Genomic DNA, 21,254 nt, shown 5'->3' with positions numbered 1-21,254 from the left:
TGCATGTTAACATTTACACCTTTCGCTGCCATTTGTGGCCACCACCAAAGTCCGGATCTATCGAAACAAGGGGTTAGGACCCGTAGGCGAAATAGTAGTAAAGGCCAAAGCAGAAAGACTTCACATGAGTAAGGAATTTCGAGGTGAATATTTACGAAATCGCACAACCTGTTACCACGTTCTCCCTGCAAGGTTCCCCTTCCTGGGTAGCTCAAGAGATGAGGAACCCATTTTAGCACCATGCTAATTTAATTCCAACGTACTAAAACACACATTCATCCGCGAGCCACCAAGTAAATGGGCGATAATTATCGCTTCTAGGGGAGGAGATTCCTTCGCGAGTGTGGCCAACATATTAGGTGGCGTTTAATTACTGCCCGGTGGAAGCTTCAATATCCGAAAGAAGGATGATGGACCAACGATTAAATTATGCATGATAATGATCATCACAATCATGAAAAAAAACAGAAGGGGGCCTAACCCTTAACTGTTGCCTTTTAGCGGTGCCTAAGAGGCGAAGTATCTGCAGAGCTACACCTCACTACGGAGCATGAATCTATGAAAGTGGAGCTCGTTTCGTTAATTTTCTACATCACAAACACATCGTCCCAGTCCATTCCACCTTTGCTCCCCAATTTGCTCAAGGTCTCACCTCATAAACAATTCCGCCGGCGGGTTTATTTTAATGCAGTGTAATTCCTCATCGAATTCCGGTCTAATCATCAATTCACCCAAGCGCAAAAATGGAGAAAACATATATGAACCTTAGTGAAAATGGAGTGCTTTTCTGCTGAAGCGTGTGCCGCATGTGCTATCATCTGGGTGCGCGTCCGTGTCTCTTAATTAAGCTTAACTTTTATTAAGATCTTACCACAGCGACTTACGGTTTCGAAAGCAGATTGCATTACTATTATTTTTGGTTCCTCTTGTTTTTTTTTTTTTTTTGTGAATAGATTTGCCATGCCCACAGCCAACAGCTTCTGCCGTGCCGGAATATTATCAAAAAACAGAAAGACTTCCACACAGAAGAAAAACTTGCGACGCAAAAACCTAACGCGAATTTAAGCGAAAGAGCACACTATTAATTGCCTAATGACAGGCCTCATACGCTCATTAGTGACGCTGAGTTGCTTGTTTTTTTTTTCTTAATTCTGAGGCTTTATTTTATGCGCGTTGCTATGTTTTATTCTTCTCTCTTCTCGCGGTGTGGTTCCATAGTAAACTGTTGTAAGATTTATCGGGGACCCGTGAACAAGCGCTATAGAAGGCTAGATCATATATTACGATAATTGTTTTGGATTATTTGTCGGGCGATTTTGAAGTAGATAGAGATAGATGAGGGGAGATGAGCAGACAAGAAGACAGCAACCCAACTGTCACGTAATGGTCGAAGAATGATAAATAATATCAAGTAACATCATTGATTCGGTTAGTATAATTGATCCACGCATATGATAAAGTTTTCGTGAGTCCTGAGGTATTTACACGGTCCCACTGGAGATTTTGATCCATATCAATTGTCCCATGAGTCACATCCGAAAAAGGACAGTTAAAGATCGTACATATTCTGCGTGTGAACAGTGACCCATCAACGTTACATTAATTGATACGAACATTCCACTAGATCTTCGTTTTGTTTAATTTACACAATAGAATCAAACATGAACATGGAAGACAGCATGTGCCGTAAACACCAAGGGAATGTAGGACGCAATTTCCTCCGTAACTCACCCTTGACGAGTACTTATGTACATGCAAACTTGAACTTGTTACAAGCTTACATAAACTTTTCATGGACATGGACAGCATCGTCTCAAAGGCACATCAAAACACACAATTAGTATCAACCTCACAACAATCGCGTGTTTCCCAATGCTACTAAATTCATGTCTAACACCGCGTCGCGTTTTAGTCTCACCATCTCTACTAACCATGCTCGATAGAAACCTATCAGCCAACCAGCATCTTTGCTAGGTTAGTAGCCAAACCAAACGGCAGACTATTGCCCTGAAGATCAGCTTCCCTCCTCGGGGCAAGACACAATGTTTGGTTCAACGCGTCTTCGTGTATGTGTGTTTTAGTAATAATTTGTCTATCTTTACGGTTATTGCTTTCGATGTGTCTAGCAAAAGTTCGTCCGCACACACATAATTGGTTCTCCTCCCAAAGTAGCTGCTGCTGTTGCATGTACGCTCAATCAGCTGCTGTTTACTTCTTCTTCTGCTCAGCCTTATTTTGCACCGTACGCACCGACTGAACCTGGCATGATCAGTGGCATTCAAACGCACAGGAGGCTTCAACGCACACAGGAAAAATAAATTCAACAACCAGCCGTGGGGTTTTGACTTTTGCGCAGCCGTTGTCACGCAAGTAGCGAGAAGACAGCATCACCCAGGCGGGCGGATATTAAATTCTCGGCCAAGCGAATCGAAACATGTTTGCATTTCGATTTGTCTAATAGTTTTAGGTCATGGCAATGATGATGATAGGTGGGTAGTAGTAGGTTTGGGGTGGAGAAAAAAAATTGGTTGTAAGCGAGCGAAAAAAAGACCTCAACATTGTATTCAAACGACCAGGCATCTCTCGCGAGTGCTACTGCTCTAGGGGGAATAACTTGTAGCTGGTCCCGTCGTGGACGTCTGGGTAAGGAGAGCTGGTCGTAGAGACAAACGTCGTCTTTGTCGGAGAGTTAGTGGCCGTAGAGGTGGGCTACAAAATGATACCTCGCGCACCAGTATCCCCGCGTGATGATCGTGAACTTGGCGTAACATTGAATTAATTTCGTATTCAAATGGTTCAAAATGAAAGGTTAGTGGAACTGGTAGCAGTGGTGGCGATAGGAGATGGAAGCAAAATTATGAAAGCAAACCCATTGGCTACACAACGTATCTGGCGAGGGAAAATAAAGAAAAAGACACTTTTTGTACATCAAACATGCGAGATGATCGTGTCATAGCTAGATCACGTGTTCTGTACAATAAATCTCCTCACCAAGAATTCTTTTCTAAGACTATTAAAAGAACTCACACTATAGACAGTATTGCCTTACAGTGAAAAGATGGTAGATTGCAGGGACATCATCAAACTCCCTCGCAATATTCAACCCAGATTGATGACAGCGATGACGTGAGATGCATCCCATAAAGCTCATTACTTCCAGCAGCACCAAAGCTGACGGATCTTAAGAATGTCACTCTCGTTGGTGCTTATCTTGCAAATAGCATCTTCACTGAGCTCCAACTGAACTCCAACGCTGGAAGTTGATTAGATGGACAGACACGCACGCAAGGGAAAATATCAAATGTCTATGCTGATGTCAAAAATTGACTCGCAGGTCAATTGCATCCGATCGCAGGTGCTCTTGAGTATGGTAGGATGCACCGATTCGAAGATGCTATGATCTGGTTTGTTTGTTGGTTCTTCCCTTCTCCTTGCGTATCAATATCCCCAGCAGACATGCAAATCCGCTTAAAAGATCGTACTGTGTAAGGGAACAAGAAATGAAGGTGTAGCAGATCCACCTTACCATCGAGCGTGAAGGCAGGGGAGAGCAATGAAACCATCGCCGACTGTCGTAGCTCGTTAGCATCGCACACACGGGGCGTACTCATCGTCGCAACGAGACAATGATGCATCATCGGTGTGATCGTATTTATAGGACTTTTTTTTCCATTCCCTCAATTCCCATCCCCATCTCCTTCTGTCCGAGAGAGTCCTCCCAGGGTGTGATGTGATTTCTTGACGTTGCAACACCCTAAGCGATCCGATATCAAATTCACTCAAGCGCCGTCAGCGATCGTTTGCAATGATCCTTTATTGCCATTCTAAGCCCAGCTTTGCACCCTAACACCGTATCTGTCAACTTCGATTGCCATGGATGACGTTTAACGCTGACGAACGATGGGAGATAATTTTCCGACACTGATCGAGTGAAAAAGGAGAGCTAGGCTATAGGGAGACAACGGAAGACCACCGACCAATAGCGGTATATCGAGTATGTTTTGGTTTTTAGCGATTCTTGGAGAGGAGTTAGTGTTGTTGTTCGTAGGCCAAAAAAGGGTTAGGTACACAGGTCAACACCGGCCCCTGGAAAATCGACACACCAGGAGGGAAAAGAACAAATTTATCTAAACACACTGTCGAAAGGGGTAATCAAAAAAAAAACATCGAAAAAAGAACCCCCAAAAAAAGCCATATAATCACATTCACCGGGATCATCTTTCAAGCTGGGAAGTTCTCGACCATGCCTGTGTCACAACATAATAGGGAGGAACAACCAAAAACTCGATTGCAGCCGGTCGTTTTCCGCGTGCATACATTATTCGTGGTATCCCATATGCTTCCGACACAACGGATAACAGCAGACCGCCAACACCCGTCTAGTCACTACTGTACACGTTGATTCCGATCGCAATAGATGCAGATGTCGATTTTGTTAGTGCAGTACCCAGGAAGCAAAAACAAAAAAAAAACAACGAAATATATCACCAAACTAGGTATTTCGGTTCCTTTTTTTCACCTCAATCCATGATGCCCCTCTCATGGTCCAAAAAACACCCCAGACTCTTGTGGCCGTGAAGCTGCAGCGAACGATTTGTGTACGTGCGCCCGCTTTGTTTTAGACAACGTTTATTTATTTATGTTGCGCGCATCTTCCACACGACCGCGTACCGTTTGGGGTCTGGTTGGCTCCAATTCCGAGGGAAAACCCGTTCTCCCGACAAAAAAACATCAGACACAGCATCGAACTACGATTGTCGGAAGCCTCCAGGGCGTTGTGTGTATGTGCGCCCCGTGAAGTTGCCTGTTGAAGGCATCTCGATAAGACGAATTTATGAAGGGCACACATACACCCGTGAAGGGTCGCTGTTTTATTCAAGAGCTCGGGCCATTCCTAACGAAAAACATGGATTTAAATCGCTCGTAAAGTGTGCGCGATATTAAAGTGTGAATGAACGCCTCGAAAAGTTTGGAGAAAACAGTGTATCGATTGCTTTCCCATGATTATTTTAACACTTTTTTTATGGGTGAGTTTAGAGGTACGAATAAATTCAACTTTAAGGAGGATTAAACTCTTAAACTCTCCAGGGTGTCTCAGATGGCTTATCAAGACTTATTAACTACACTTCAAGGAACAGGACTCTAATGATATCTGATGTCGACTGATATCGACTGATATCAGATAGCATTCCAACTTTTTGGACAACGATTTAAGATATCACACTTGTAGCCCATTACCTCACAAATCAGTGTTGGAGCTTCAGGAAGGCACGTTGGCCAACAAGATATAGATTCCTCAAATTTAAAACGACTTTATCAGATGACATTACAACTTTTGAAAATCAGTATCTTAGCTTCAGAAAAGTATGTTGCTCACCAAGTACTAGAATTCTGAAGTTTAGGTTGACTTTCTCAATTGCCCAAAGAAAGGTAGAGTTCTCAGATGATATCTCAGTTTTGCCCATAACTTCACACAACCAGTATTGGAACTTCAGGGAAGTATGATGCCCTTAAAGAGATTGAATTCTGAGGTTAACTGAGGTGCTCTTGTTGCCTAAAAAGCTCTGTTTGTATGACATACGAGCATCCTGGCCGGATTACTGTCTAAAATGATCTGAATCCCTGATCTAAAATGATCTGACATCTGACGACATTTTTAAAACACTTCTAAAGTATGGCTATCAATAACCATAATGTTACCTCAACCCGGAGAACTACAAACGGCCGGCATCTCCTGCAGTAATGCCGCTTCGTACACAAATTGTCATGGGACATACAATCTCCTTCTACGCCACACCGTACGTAGGACGTTGGTAGCTTAGGAACCAAGAGACCGGACCGGAAAAAAGCCAGTTTTCAAGTGTAATTTGAGCAACCGAAGATTCCATTCGTCATGTTGCATAGGTTTTGTGCTCCAGAACTTGTTTTACTCTACAATCTTAAACAAACGCTGCAACCGATAGAGCAGCGATAAAGAGCTAGATGCTGTGCAGAAAATACACGACATCATGAAACATGGGAGCGTACGATTGCAAAAATATCGATTCAATGCATCTTGCCACGCATCAAGTGCCAATTAGCTGAACCACTTGTATTTTACGTTATCTGCCCGATTAACTATCTCGAAACACAGATGCATAAAGGGAGAAAATAGCAGACAGGTTTTCTTGCCCATTCGTTCCAAGAGAGCATATGTACCAAAACCCCCGGCAAGTAACGTTTTGCGCTGACTGGCAGACAGTCGGCAATTCCTCCAAAACTCTTCCTTGTCCGTGCGCGGTGGACCATTTGCTAGCCGTATATACTGCACTACGTTCGGCTTCGATGCCGATTTCGCTTTCACCAATTGCATACGTTCAACCCCGCACGAGATGCACTTTCCATTGTTACGCACAATTTGCATACGCCACACAGCACCGTACCCTACCCGATCGTCCTGTCCTTTCGGGTCGTGCTTTATTTTTATCCCTTCATCAACCCTTGCCATCACGGTTGATCGATGCAACGGTGTATGCAGATTGCAACAAAATGCACCCAGACCAGAAGCTGCTGTGAGGGAAATTCGAAACAGAAAAAAATACCATCCAATCGGCCAATGCTTGCGGGGGCTATTATGTTGCGTAACCTGGGGACTGGGAACATGCAAACGCATAATCGCCTCACCGAAAAAAGGGAAGTTGAGTAACAAAAGGTGGTGCTGCTGCGAGACATTACATTATTCGTTGCATTGTGTTGATGTGGTTCAGAAAACAGAGAGGGAATTTTGTGGAAATATGAGACATCAGGAAATATGCGACAGAATTCCTGAGGGTTTGAGTTAAAAAAAATGCAAGAACCTAGAATTTTTTTTTCTGAAATTTGAGTGAGTTAACTCATCACCAAAGTTCAGTGAATCTCGCCACAGATGGCGGTCATAGGGACCGCAAGCTTCGAGAACTTCTAACTTTAGGAAATTCCGATCTAATGAACTTTATAAATTCTGTTTTTGGACTGATAGTAGACCTCTCGAGCTACATTCCAGAAATGCATACTAATTGAACTTTGAAAGTCTAGGCCTTCAGAAGACAAAAACTATATTTAAAACGGAAAAAAACTTTGGACTCTGGAAATATGCATCTGTGACAAACTTCCCAACATTAAAAGATTCCATGTTCAGGAATGGCTTCATTACAGCTGACAACGGACTTGTCATTTTGCCAGATTGCTCACTGAACACGAAGCGTGCCAGTGGCCATGGTAAGTCTTCAAACGTACGGAATCCTGGGTATCAATTCCGTCTCTCTTTACGCAGAACGGAATGTCCAGGTAACTTAGATCAAGAAGTTTGTTTAATGGCAAATAAAATCAACTCAGAACGATTCACAAATTCAGCGAACCCTGCCGATAGTACCATGGACTCCAATGTTAGGAGAAAATAAAGAATACCTTATACATATATAGCGATTCTTCAATACATCATTTCATTAAACTGCTACGCCCACAAGCACTAAGGACATACATTAATAGAACCCCACACACATGACGTTTCGACACATTTCCCACTGTGAGCAGCAGAACCACTGAAGTGCATTAGTGCGATAGTTAAATCCATAAAATGAACGATTACATTCAATAAAAGGAAACCGAAACGGGCCGGGAAGTGAAAATTGCAAACCCATTAATAATAATCATCACCCAACACATATGCCATTGGCCGAGTGCGCCCGGGGAGGGGGGAATAGTTTACTAAGAACCACCATCCTTCAGACCATCCCTCTAGTGATCGAAACTCTAGTCTCCAATCGCATCTTCCAGAGGTACGCTTGCTAGTGGCTACGATATTCTTTACCGCCCACAGTCCACACTGGTCCGTAACGAAGGAGGACCACAATGACACTCGCACAAGACCAGCCTAGAAGAGCGCCCGGAGCGGACCTGACCATTTGGTGCATTTTCTTCGCCCAGATTGCTTTGTTGCACCGTGCACATTTCGAGCGGTCGAACACCGGCCAGAATTCCGTGCACCGAACCGTGCCTGGTGCCTGCGAATGGCGAATCCACCAACGGAGCACTTGATAAAATGTCACCGTAAATAAATGCTTTTGTCGCGGAAATAAATTGCACCCGAGTTCTCGCTCGCCCCCCCCCTGCTAATGCGCCTGGAGAATGGCGATTATGTTCGCATGTGCACCTAGCCTGACCATGGCAGCCTGGCAATAAGCATTGGTCCGATGTTCCCGTCCGAGATTCCCGAGACGACGGTTGGGTAGGGACAATCTTCGTCTTATCGCGAAGTTTTGGGCGTGCATTGAGACGCAAGCACACTCGGGCACAATTTAATTACGCAGAAAGGGAGGATAAAAGATGCCCTGCGCAAGTTTCGCGCGCTGACCGGCGCTTCTATGCGCGAGAGTGTTTTCGGTGATCGCTTGATTCCTGCTTAAGAGGGTTTCCTCCAGCTAGTGCGTAGAGCGGAAGGCAAACGCAACCTTTTTTCAGACGCACTTTAGTGCACTAGTCTTCGCCATCGCCATACATTTTGCATGCAAAATCTCACCTCATACTGAGCATTAAGCTGAAGAAAACAAGATGAAATGTTAAAACTACACGTTGGGTCTCATCTTTAAAGCAACCCTGTTCGAACCAGTAAGCCTCAGCACGGAAGCAACCGTACCAGGGTAAAAGGTTACGATCATTACCATAACTTATTCCTGTAATTATTGCGTTACGCAATTGGGTGGTGGATCGATCGCTTGCGTAAAACAGAATCGAAATCAGCGGGTCCGGGGCACTGCACTGACCGTGCAAAAGTTGAAGCTCCGTGCCCTCGATCGCAATATAGCTGAGCAATTGAATGTTAATCGGTTTGGAAAATATATTAACGAAAACTAGTTTCCTACCACCGGGAGCGTGCGCTGGCAGCTTCCTGCATCCGCAGGGGATGAAATGGCTGGATACGGTTGTTTGAATTTTTCTTGGTTTATATTTCTCATTTTGCTTCCTTTTTTGAAGCAGAGAACTGGTCCGGCAGGATGGAATTTTGCGCTGCTGGGCCACAAAGCACGGTTTAATCGCGTGTCTGAGTGAAGCCTAATTAGTCAACATTAATTGCGTTTACAGGCCACTGTACCTTTGGAAGGTGTACCGCTCGGACGAGCGTTAACCCTACGCTAACATTTCACTTGTTTTGAGCAATTAGCAAAAGCGGTTCGGCATCCTAGCTGGTACTGGACAAATGGTGGACGCAAAAAAAGGGATTAATCATTTGTATGCCGCTTCAGTCAGACGGATTATTGTTGAGGGCGTTATAAATCAAGATAACTATGTTTATTTCCTTAATGGAAAGCAGAAATGTGTCAAATGCTAATTTTTAAGGATAAACTCAGCATTATTTTAATGCGTGCGGCAGATACATAGTCTAGTTTTAACTTGTTTCACACAGAGCAGCCTTCTTAGCCGTGTGTGAAAGTATAGGTCTTTTCATGCAAGCAGACGCGCGTTCAAATCTCGATCATGCAAATCAAGGACTGGACTTACTTGAATGCAATTACTATTTAAATTACTCAAATAACCTAAAATTCCCTTTCTATTATCGTATTTATTACGATTTGTAAGAGTTTATAAAGCTAATCCACTCCAAAAATGTCTTATTTTGATTCTTCCAACATATTAACAATAAATTACAGATCAATTGGTACCAATCACTGGCGTAAAAACCCATTCGAACCTCCACATTCCTTCCCAATTATCGCCACAATATACGGCACACGCACTTTACACAGCATGGAACGAGATAAGTAATTGTGGGGCATGCTGAGGCCACCAAAAACATTCACGCCAATCCAAGAACACGATGCCGGCGACCGGCTTCAGGAAAAGGTTATCAAAAAAACGAGAACCACTCGATGGAGGCAGAGCGAGATCACAACAACCTAATGCTTCTTGCCCGACATTATTAACACCGTTTTTGGGAGGTCCCAAAAGCGTTTAGCAAAAACGGGCCCGGTTGCGTATGTGTGTAGTTGCGCTCGCCGTAATCAAACTCCCTTGGAATGTTTTGGCCTTTTCTTTGGGGGGCCAAGATAGGGCTGAACCAGCCTAGCAATAAATTATGCCAAAAATCATTTATCCCAACAGAGCTGGTGCTTCTGGGAGGTTCTCCCGTCCAGACGGACCGAGAATGTTTGGTATGATCGGCAAAATTTATGATTGATAGTTTTCCCGGAACGGGTGCGTGTGTGTGCCGTTGTTTGGTAATCTTCTTGCTGTAGCTCAACCGGCCAAGAAACAAGACGCAGACGAGCCATAACACCAGATACCAGATTAGACAGCATCATCAGTCCTGCCTCGAATGAGGTCAACCGGAATTTAATGATTTTTGATTTTGGATTATTTTATTTAGAAAAGACAAAATTTCTTTTTCTTCTTTCTCCGTCTTTACCACCCGTAGCGGCGAATGGATAAGATTGATTCCAAGCTTTTCACGCCCGGCGGGTGCGTTGTGTTGTGTGCGTTAAGATAAATACGATACCATCGCAAAATGGAAAACATTCCTGCAACAGGGAAATGTGCTGACGACCGAAACAGGCTAACCTTTGACCCCAACCGTTATTCGGACGTTTGCTAGCTAAATTTCCGCACAGCAAAAGAGAGGCGAAAGAGCGAAGGTGAATTTTCCTGCTCGGACTGTTCTAGCAAGAGAAAATGGATTCTCTCGCGCAACTTTCGAACACACAACAGTGAGCGAGAGAAATTTGCCAAAAAGGATATACCAAAGAGAGAAACTCCCAGGAATAGGGTGGGATCACACACCTTCTAACATCTGTTCAGGAACCATAACAACGCGATGGAAACAAAAGAAAGCAAAAACCACCCTTTTAGAGAGCATTTAAGCAGCGCCCTCTATCCTTACCTTATTTTTCCGTTGTTGTTGTTGCTGCTGCTGCTGCTGTCCCTAATGCACAGGTGTATTGGTGTTCTTTCAGCTGATCACTTTCCTTTCTCCCGTACGAAAATGGTGCCGCCTCTGTTGCTTCGATTCGGCCGCTTTCCTACGGTTGGAAAACTAGCTGCTTCGGTGCAGGAGAAATGGGCAGCCTCACAAACACACTACTGCATCACTGATCTCGCACTGCAGCAGCACTTTTCTCCATGCGCGCTAAAAATATCCAGCGACATTCAAATCATCCTGAAGCACAGACTCACATACACCACACAGCACAGCACGGCAAACTTTTCCTGGGCGTTTTGGGGACTTTTCTTTCACAACGTTTCACGCACACGTACACACATACACACACTTGCGGGAAATTTTGACACTTTCTTTACCGGGCGTTTTTCACACCCGATTGCCGGAAAACAAGGGCTGGATTGGGTGGACCCACCCTGTTTTCAGGTGTTTTCGGGAGTTTTCAACGGCGGGACTAAATTCGAACTTCTTTCTGATCACACAACGAGCGCGACACAACGCCTTCTTGGTTGCATTTTCTTCCAAGAATTCACAAGGCAATTTTGGATAGATTTTACGGAAAAATTCTACCTAGATTGAAAATTTTTCACACAAACACACACACCCGCTCTCTTTCTCTCATACTCTTTCGCTCTCCGCAGGGGTTTCCATACATTCACAAGAACTGAGGCTCACTGTATCGTGTCGCGGCGCGGTATCACATCCCAATTGGAAACGCTAGGAAAATAAAAAGGCGATGCTGGAAAATTGAAAACGATTAGATTCTCTCACTCCGAGTTCCAAAGGCGCATCCTTTGATCAATAATAACGGGTGTTAAATTTTGCTTTCTTCCTTGTTGGTTTGATCAATATGTGTTTGAATTTTAAATACGAGTGCCTTACTTTAAGTCCTTTATGTTAAACCAAATTATCTTAAATGAATACGACTCGAAATTCCAAAAAAATGCTATAGCAACGAAAAATGCAACAGGACTTCTGCCAAGCCTACTTGGATGAAAAATCCACGATATGCGTTCTTTCGCTTTTTTGGTCAAAGTACCACCGAATCTAGGCAACCAGTGAAAGAATTCGACGGACGAACATTCCGTTTCCTATCCCAACTAGCCGAACTATTGCACACTTTTCTACAGAACACTTTTAAGCAAATATTTACACAACTCGCACTACAGATGTGTGTTGCACGACGGCTGCCGAAAACACCTCTGCATCTCTGCACGTGCGTGCTGCAGGGAAGCATCGAGTTCGTGCGTAAGTGCAGCAGCTTGGATAGCTATCATGGCTTCACTCAGCACCAGCAGCTCGATGGAACCTTTTGCACCAAGCACTAAAATGAGTGAAAATGCTTGCTAAAGGCACACTTTAAACGGTCAACACTTACACGAACTAAAACGGGGCTGGAGTATTGTCGCTCTTCGCGGTATACTTGCTGAAGCTACCCTCTACAATTGAAAACAAAACTTTATAGCGTGAGGCACGGACCGAAACGCGTACGTCCGTTCGCTTCGGTTGCTAGAAAAATATTGAAAAAATAAATAAATCTTCGTTCGGAACGCAGCGCAGGCCTGCTGAACGAAAACGTCAAAAGCGTCGGCGAATTTGACGAAAGCGTACGCTTACCAAGGTATGTAGAGAAGAGGTGTTGGAAAAAGGCCTTTTCGGGTGTTGTGGAGGGAATTCTGCTTTTTTGCTTGTGGAAAGAATAAAACGACATAAGCGATACGATGCATGCGATAAAATTTTGAACTGGAACTACATTTTCGCATCTGAAGTATCCTTAAAACACAGAAATTATACAGTGAATTTATTTTATAAAAAAATCTCATGATGCCCGTACAAACCTTGTTTTGAAACGCTTCGTAGAATAAACGGTTTTTTAAAGAATGTCCTTTATCCAATTTGAACATAACTTGCCTCACTTTTGTTGTGTTGACACCAATTTGTAAGTAAAAAGCTTTCACTTTTCTTCAATCTATTTGCCCCAAAAGTTTAGAGTAAAATTGCAACCTTTTTGCACTGTTTGAAACGCTTCAGCTTCATTTGAAATCAATGAAGCGTTTATCTTCATTTTTCAAATGACGTTTGTCAGCGGATCTGTCAGCTTTAGTTTTGTTTACGAAAACAATTCGATCGATGTTGTAAAATTTGGTTTCATATCTCGTATTTTTCCCGTTTTTCCACTGGACCAAACACACCGAGGCATGAGTCGTGATTGTTGACTAAAGCCTCAATTAGAGCGTAAACGGGTGCCGCTAACCGCTTGCAGCCAGCAATCGCCATGAAGCTCAAAACACTTATATTCCGGCTACTGCTCAGTATTGTATCGTTGGTTGTGTTTAACGAGTTCGTTGTTTACTACATTGTGCTGTTAAAAGTGAGTCTTGAAACAAGCATCAGACTAGCGAACCATCCATTATGCTTTTCTTTATAATTTCAGTGTCAATGGCCATCAAAACCGGCATCAGTGAACGAATTGGAACCAGTGAGCGTAATGCTGCTCGCGGATACCCATCTACTAGGCCCCGTGCGAGGCCACTGGTTCGACAAGTTGCGGCGCGAATGGCAAATGCATCGTGCCTTCCAATCGGCCATCACACTGTTCCAACCGGAAGCAGTCTTCATCCTCGGGGACGTGTTTGACGAAGGGAATTGGGTAAATCAGAAAGAGTTCGACAACTACGTCGAACGCTACCGCCAACTGTTCCACACTCCGCGAGGCGTAGCGCTTCATAGTATTGTAGGCAATCACGACATTGGCTTCCACTACGCCACACGGCCCAACCTGGTGCAACGATTCGGGGACCAGTTTAACATCACAGGCGTATCGTTGATCAGCCTGAGAGGCGTGCATTTCGTGGCGATCAATTCAATCGCGATGGAAGGCGATGGGTGTTACCTGTGTGAGAAGGCAGAGAAAGAGCTAAAATCGATCGAGACAATCTTCAAATGTGGTAGAGGAATTGGGCAGTGTAAGGATGTGCCGAAGTTGGAAGAGTACAGCAGACCGATTGTGCTGCAGCACTTTCCCATGTACCGTGAGTCGGACAAAGAGTGTCAGGAGCATGATTCACCACACGTAGACCTGTACCGTGAACGATGGGAAGTGCTATCGAAGGAATCGACCGATTTGATTGGAGATTTGCTTAGCCCGAGGTTAGCTTTCAGTGGCCATTCGCACCACTACTGCCATATGGTGAAGAATCGTATAAAGATCGAAGAGTACACGCTACCTTCGTTTAGTTGGCGCAACAAAAACAATCCCAGCTTCATGTTGGTAAGTACAGTACCGATCGCTCATCTGTATGTTCTGTAAGTGCAATTGGTTAACTCTTGTTAATCCACAGGCACGCATATCGCTAAAAGAGTACACCGTTTCACGGTGCCGTATGCCGGAGGAAAACACCATTGTAACGATATACCTCGTCGGAGGAATTTTGATACTGCTTGTGTCCACGCTGAAAATAGCGGGCATCATCGGGCAACTGTGGTCCTTCCTTTGCCGTGGTCGCAAAGATTACAAAAAACTTACCAAATAGCTCATCATCGTACGCTCGAGCTCAATTTATTGTAGATCGTAAGAAACGGAAGCGAATTATGGTAGAAATAATAGACGATATAGCGAAATTAGGCACATTTATATGGTTTGCTTAAAAATGTGTTTTCCTCTAATTTTACACCAAAAGTCAGATGTTCAGAAACTGATACGATTTTTGTTAAATTTAGCACTAAATTCTCATATATTTATCATTACAGAAATATTTTCATTTGTAAAAAACATAGTTCAAACCTGTGTTGATTTCGCATTGTTGAAATGATCTCTTTTAACGGACGATTCAAATTTCTATCGTTGGCGTTTTTGACATTTTGACACGGAGCTCACCAACACCAACGCAAACGCGCGCACTTTGTTGTCAAAAGACCGGACATAAACAATAAAATTTACTTTCATTTCAAAACGCTTAATTAAACTGAAAAAGCATCCAAAATACAGGAAACATCCTATTAAACAAGTTTACTGTACAATCTGATGTTTGAATAACCAGCATCATATCGAACGAAGTCGTTTTTTAACATTTAAGTCAGTGCCTGCCTTTCGTACGGTGGACGGGCAATTCATTCTTTGCTCCACCGTCCTGTCGGTGTGTTGTGTGCAGTGTTGTGATAAGCAAATTGTTTCGGTAAGTAGTGATAGAGCTGTTCGTTTAAGCGCTTGGGCAATAATTCTCTTCTTATCAGAAGCTTGAAGGAAGTTAATCCATACGTTAGGATGGTAGATTCCGTGATATAATAGGAAAGGCTATCCGTAAAAACGCCGCTAAAGCTATACAGCTATTGCATACAGCAATCGATAGGGTCATTGACCGGGTGGCCGGATCGGGTGCGATGTTTTGCGTTGTACACTCAGCTGTACATTGTTTACATCGTGATAGGCTCATTTACAGCGCGGTAGAATGGTTGACCGATGCAGTAACGATGCATGCAGCACGTACAAACCAGCAGTTGCAATTTATTATGACCACAATGCAAGCCGGTAGAGACCAGAAACGGTTTCAATTTCAAGGTCACGGAAAGTCGCCCTGATGGAAGCATGCGATTTGTTTCCATGCGTCGTTTTGGCCGGATTTTTTTTTTGAAAGCAAGCCAGATCGAACAGCATTAAAACTAAACAAATCTTAAATATGATGGTGAATCTTCTTTCTCGTAGGAAAACTTGTTCATCTGGTGATAAAACTTTACCGACGAGAATGCTTCAAAAATAGGCTCCCAACTCCCATTTGAACCCTTCGGCTGGAAGTACTCGGAAACGGTTGATGTTGATAACACCAAATCGAATCTGACCTACAAAAGCATTACTGGGGAGCATTGATAAGAAGCTGCAAAGCCCTTCGGAGAGTAGGTCAACAGCGAACAATGCGTTTGCTGTGTGGAATGGCTTCCTTTTAAATGCACGCGAAGAACTTGTTTCCTTCGAAAAGTGCTTTTAATTGTACTACCGAACTGCATCGTGCGCCTTCGAACCTTCCAAATGCAGCGGTTAAAACAACAGGCCCTGACGCGTGTTCAGTCTCACACACACTGTGGAGACTGCCATAAAACGGCTTATGATTTTTACGCACCCGTTCAGTACGCTGTCGAGTGTCCATCCTTTGAGCCGTGTCGTGAGCTGGTGGTGGTAGTCGTCGTTACTGCCATTCGGGGGTTGCTGTTTTGGGAGTTTAAGCCACAACCAGTTTGAGTAAGAAGGCATCGCGAACGCGGCCGTTGGAAGCAATGAAACACGCTACCAAGCAAATATATTAACATTGACCCAAATTCATTCGCCCAGACAAAACTGCGCGAACGAGTTGAAGTTTTTCTGCGCGCTTGTTTGGTCAGTGTCGTCTCTTATCGTTGTTGGAACGGTGTGCTGTTTTGAGAAGTGCGGGTTTTTGAGTGGCGGCTTTGTGTTTCGTTGTACTGGTTTTGGGTGATAATTGCGGGTAAATAGCTCTTCTCTTAGTTATGGTGGTCAAATGTTTGAGTTTAAGTTCTTCTAGTGATGATAGGGCCGACGTTGAGGACGACAATTTCTAGAACTCCCAAAAGATTGCTTCCTATACTTTGTTAGTTTATCTTGAGATCACTGTCAATCGAATGGAGACGGGCAAAATTGTATTTAAAATTAAGATCAGAATTGGCTCTAGTCCATCCTGAGCTAATTATCCTCCAGCATTCGATTCTAGTCGAGGCACGGATCTAGTCGAGATTTACCTTCATAAACTGTTGGACGTTGAACTGAAAAATTTAATGAAAAATTCCTCATCTACATGTTTTTGCACTACATTGGATAATCGTAAACTCATTGGAAATCATCCTCGTACTGGCAACTCGCACATCCATCAGGGTCCAACGCATCGTCCTATCGCACCGTTTATTAACGATGTTTGTTCGGTTCGTGCCCGTGACCCTCGTGAGACACAGCAAGTCCGAAATCTAGGCCGCCACCGGTACCGAAAAATTGGTGCCACAAACACTGGGCTAAATTGACGTTCGATGGCGCAACACTGGCCTAATTGAATTCCAAACTCCCCCTGCACGGTATCCAGTAACAGCGCAGCGGTGTGTGTGCTTGCGTACACAAATATCAATTCAAATCACATCCACCACCGGCAACTAGGAGTGTCCTTCGGGAGTAGTAAGCGAGACTGGAGCGACAAGCGTTCGATCCGCAGTCATCAATCTTAATAAACTTTCCGGATTTGGCCACCTACCGTAGGCGGTCGCGCACTTCGGCACTAATGTCATTATTTTTCACTTATGGTGTGTGTTGCACTGTCCCAGAAGGGATGGACAAAGCTGATCCCTGGTTGTTACCCGGCTATCCCCGGCTAGTGAGACTGGATCGATTGGATGCTTTTAGCTCATCAATACTTCAACTAGAGAGATATTCCCTCTGTTCCGACACGATTGGGTCTGTTCTAGTCTCAACCAATTGTGTTTCTTCGTTTTGTTCGCTTTTTTCTAGTAAGCTCCTCATCGTCAAAATGCGTCTGATTATCCTCGACACGGCCGAGTACGTTGGCGAATGGTCGGCCAAGTACGTGATGAAGCGCATCAACGACTTCAAGCCCGGTCCGGAACGGTACTTCACGCTCGGACTTCCGACCGGATCGACCCCGCTCGGCATGTACCGGAACCTGATCAAGTTTCACCAGCAGGGACGCATCTCGTTCAAGTACGTGAAGACGTTCAACATGGACGAGTACGTGGATTTGCCGCGCGAGCACCCGGAAAGCTATCACTACTTTATGTGGCACAACTTCTTCAAGCACATCGACATTGATCCGGAAAATGTGCACATACTGGACGGGAATGCGCCCGATTTGGTGGCCGAATGTAATGCGTTCGAGGAAAAGATTAAGGCAGCGGGTGGTATCGAGCTGTTTATCGGTGGTATCGGTCCCGATGGGCATATTGCGTTCAATGAGCCAGGTTCATCGTTGGCATCCCGAACGAGGGTTAAAACGTTGGCGCAGGATACGCTGGAGGCGAATGCACGCTTCTTCGGGAACGATATCAGCAAGGTACCGAAGCAGGCGCTGACGGTCGGTGTGGCGACGGTGATGGATGCACGGGAGGTGATGATCATGATTCTTGGATCGCACAAGGCGTTCGCGCTGTACAAGGCGATCGAGGAGGGCGTGAACCATATGTGGACGGTCAGTGCGTTCCAGCAGCATCCGCACACGATCATGATCTGTGACGAGGACGCGACGCTGGAGCTGCGTGTGAAAACTGTGAAGTATTTCAAGGTAGGTGGAAATGCGTTTGGAATGTTGGATAAAAAGCTGGTGGATGGGGTATTTGTATTTAGGTGCGGTGTTGGTATGGTACTGTAGGATTATCGTTGAACTTAATTTACAGGGCAAGAGCTGTACATAGAACGCTGATGGGAAGTTTATGGTGTGTGGTAACAGGGTGTATTGGGTAGCATTATTCCTTTCTTCATTCTCTACGGGGATATTTATTCTTGCTTTTTAAATAGCCAATCATTATTAATGAGTTTATCAGGCCAATGGTCTACGTCTTATCGTCCACTTTAATGCCACATTTGTCGCAGTTTTCAAGCGTATTTTTTCAGAAATTTACTACCAGTAAGTTTGAATACTATTGCAGGCTCTGTAGTTTAAAATATTGATGGGCGAGTCGTGTCGATCCTCCCTGGTCGGAGCTATCTGTCAGCGACCCGGAATCATTCGGGTAGCTCCAACGCGTTCGGGTTGACCCGTGGGTGCAACGAGTCCGGTTCGAACCGTATAGGCAGCAAAACATACGCGAGTTCGACCCGTGGGAGCAACGTGTTGGGGTCAACCCGTGGGTACAGCGAGTTCGAGTCGACCCATGGATTAGACCGAACTCGTCGAGCTCCTCACGGGTTGTCCCGAACACACTGCACCCACGGATCGCCCCAAACTCGATGGAACTAGGAACAGGACCCCAACGTTTCCGAGTCGCTTACGGATAGCTCCCACCCGGTAGGTTCGGGTTGCCCCGCCCATCAATACCTCCAAGCTATAAGCCTCCAAAGTTGCTAGCTATTAGACAAAGCCGTTACAATGATGTGATTGGTGGACAAGGCGTAGATTGCTCTGTAGCTCGGATCTCGCAATGTTTTAGACCTGCTAAGCACTACATTCTCCTGCTTCTCTTGGTTGGTTCATTTCGGTATCTAGAAACTAAGGATTATCGGTGTTGGCAAACTTCATTCCTATTTTCTTCTTCGATTCCACGACATACGCTAATTCGGTTCATTTTTCCCTCCCGTTTATTGTCGCGCGGCGCTGCACTTTCCCCAGGCTCTAAGCAATGTGCACCACAAGTTGATCGAAGAGGACTCGGCCGACGTACGAAAGCTCAAATGAAGGGGGGAGAATCCTGCGTTGCGCGCTAAAAAAAACCCCATGATGTCGAATTAAGCATGATCTACAGTATTCTTTTTTTTCTTCCTATGGTTGGAGTGGTCGAAAGTGTGAAATATATTCGAATACACTTTTCATTGGCAAGCAAAGTTTGGAAGGTTTTACTTTTGGGCATATCATTAGTAGGAAAGTACTACCAACATCGACCGAAAACAGAGATGCACGCAGGAATACTACTGGGCGTGATACTTTCCATCCCACTGGCACAGTACACCGCTTATCTTTTGGGCAGGAAAAAGGATATCCATGGGACCAGGAAAGTGGGTTTCACCAACTAGTTTTCAATCATATCTGCCCATACTCATCATGTTTTCTAGTGTGTGTGTGTGGCTTAACCGAATGGTGGAGTTAAACTAGGCCAAAAATGGAACGAAAATTGGGTTTTCTATGCACCCCAAGAGACGACTGGATGCACAAATTGGAATTGTTTTACCCAGATGCCTTATCAATTTCATCCTCTTATGTTCTTATCTGTCCCTGCTGCGTATAGGATTGCTACAAACTGGCAGCCGATGGGTTCGACCAGGCATCGGCACGCAATTAATGCTCCAACCGTTCCTTGTTTGCTCCCATTGCGCTTTTTAAAGTGGAAGAATCTTGCTGGTGTAGAAAGCTAGTAGTGCCTCCACTCTTTTTCTCTCCACATCTCCACACCTTCTGTGGCGCCCCACGCGTCAAAGATAATTCCGGTGTACGAGTGTTCCAGTGTGTGTTGTTCGATGATGGCGTAGTGCAGTTGGTTTGGTGTCTAATTTTCTCTGATCTATTTGAACCTTGCAGGGCCTGATGGATGTACACTCCAAACTGATCGAGGATGATGTACCGAAGTAAAAATCAAATTCACATTCTTTTTCCCCAAGGGCAACAATCAACAAAGTTTTTTAGCGGTGGGAAAGCTGCTGATAAAAAAATCGAACAAAACCGCATCTACCAAAGTATTTCCGGGGCCGACACTATATACAATGGTTAAATGGTTTTTTTTTTGGGTGAACGAGATCGAATATTGTTACCAATGTGTGTGTTTTTAAACAGTTAGCCAGTAAGAGAGAAACGTGTTGTTTGCGATTTTACTTGAATTTTTGTTTTTCTTATATGTTTGTTTAAATAATTTGTTTTGCTTTCTGCAGGTAGCAAGCTCAAGAAGGCGGATAAGCAGGAGAAGAAATTTAATAAAAAAGAACAACCGATGTGCCACTCGTACGATATGGCTGTGCGTATTATATACGAATTACACCCGAAGCAAGCGACAATCAGCGCGTGTTAATAATTCGATCGTAAAACTTCGAATACTCGAACTACTACGACGACCCCATTCACCGTCGCCTAATTGACCTTTTCTTGGGTGAGATCGTAAAATGAAGGATCATTTGTGGACTTTAAACTTTACCACCAGTCCAACCGCTCGTTCCGCAAAAGCTGATCATTCTCGTGATTGACGGGCCCCGCTCGGGCGAAATAAAAGTTTCGCCATTATCAACAGGACGCGCTGTTCACATGGTTTCCGCCGCACGGGGCCATCCATCCTCCGGTTTTATGCGGAGCGAAAGTTTATAGTTTTGCACCGCGGAATAAGGGATCCGGTAGCCGGTTGTAGGTTGTACCCGCCATTTTATTATACGTCGTCGTCGTATAGAGGGGTAAAAGGGGCTAAAAAAGAACGTCGTCGTGGTTTTTGGTGTTTCGGGTTTGGTGGTCGCGCTCCGATTAGCTTTTGGTGGTGGATTTCCACACCGAACCACAAGCAGGGGAGGAACTCTTACCGGTTAAGGGTTGATTTAAAAGGAACGTTCAACCGATCCGCTTAACGGGTAGGATCGTAAAACTTTCAAAAACCCGGGGCTTCATAAAAC

General features: G+C 44.5%; 3 protein-coding genes across 8 annotated transcripts in view; 2 read left to right on the top strand and 1 right to left on the bottom strand.

Moving 5' to 3' along the window:
- Positions 1 to 12,476, bottom strand: part of LOC118510872 (GTPase-activating protein CdGAPr) — a 79,138-nt gene extending 66,662 nt beyond the window's left edge. The window contains exons 1-2 of one of the 3 annotated variants that reach the window (XM_036053231.1): positions 12,327 to 12,476; positions 10,892 to 11,687 (exon numbers count right to left, since the gene is read on the bottom strand). The gene's annotated coding sequence lies outside the window, so the exon portion shown is untranslated. Of the gene's footprint in view, positions 1 to 10,891; positions 11,688 to 12,101; positions 12,215 to 12,326 lie in introns of those variants that run through there. The other 2 variants (XM_036053234.1, XM_036053232.1) reach the window with 2 other exon arrangements.
- Positions 12,477 to 13,011: 535 nt separating this feature from the next.
- On the top strand, positions 13,012 to 14,901 carry LOC118510870 (metallophosphoesterase 1 homolog). Its single transcript, XM_036053226.1, has 3 exons — positions 13,012 to 13,319; positions 13,383 to 14,219; positions 14,290 to 14,901. Exons 1-3 carry the CDS (start codon positions 13,224 to 13,226, stop codon positions 14,479 to 14,481), a joined length of 1,125 nt encoding a protein of 374 aa, XP_035909119.1. The 5' UTR covers positions 13,012 to 13,223; the 3' UTR covers positions 14,482 to 14,901.
- Positions 14,846 to 20,315, top strand: LOC118510871 (glucosamine-6-phosphate isomerase). 4 transcript variants are annotated; one of them, XM_036053227.1, is made up of 3 exons: positions 14,846 to 15,123; positions 17,451 to 18,237; positions 19,282 to 19,493. In XM_036053227.1, exons 2-3 carry the CDS (start codon positions 17,470 to 17,472, stop codon positions 19,345 to 19,347), a joined length of 834 nt encoding a protein of 277 aa, XP_035909120.1. In that variant the 5' UTR covers positions 14,846 to 15,123; positions 17,451 to 17,469; the 3' UTR covers positions 19,348 to 19,493. The 4 variants fall into 4 exon arrangements, with proteins under 4 accessions (XP_035909120.1, XP_035909123.1, XP_035909122.1 ...); XM_036053230.1 differs by lacking the exon at positions 19,282 to 19,493 and adding an exon at positions 20,185 to 20,315 and having other exon boundaries at positions 14,848 to 15,123; XM_036053229.1 differs by lacking the exon at positions 14,846 to 15,123 and adding an exon at positions 16,069 to 16,189.
- Positions 20,316 to 21,254: the final 939 nt, after the last annotated feature.

Source organism: Anopheles stephensi, chromosome 3 (genome assembly GCF_013141755.1).
Source record: "Anopheles stephensi strain Indian chromosome 3, UCI_ANSTEP_V1.0, whole genome shotgun sequence".
NCBI classification, from domain to species: Eukaryota; Metazoa; Arthropoda; class Insecta; order Diptera; family Culicidae; genus Anopheles; species Anopheles stephensi.
The sequence above is the reverse complement of the archived record's forward strand: the minus strand, read 5'-3'. Positions and strand labels throughout refer to the sequence as shown.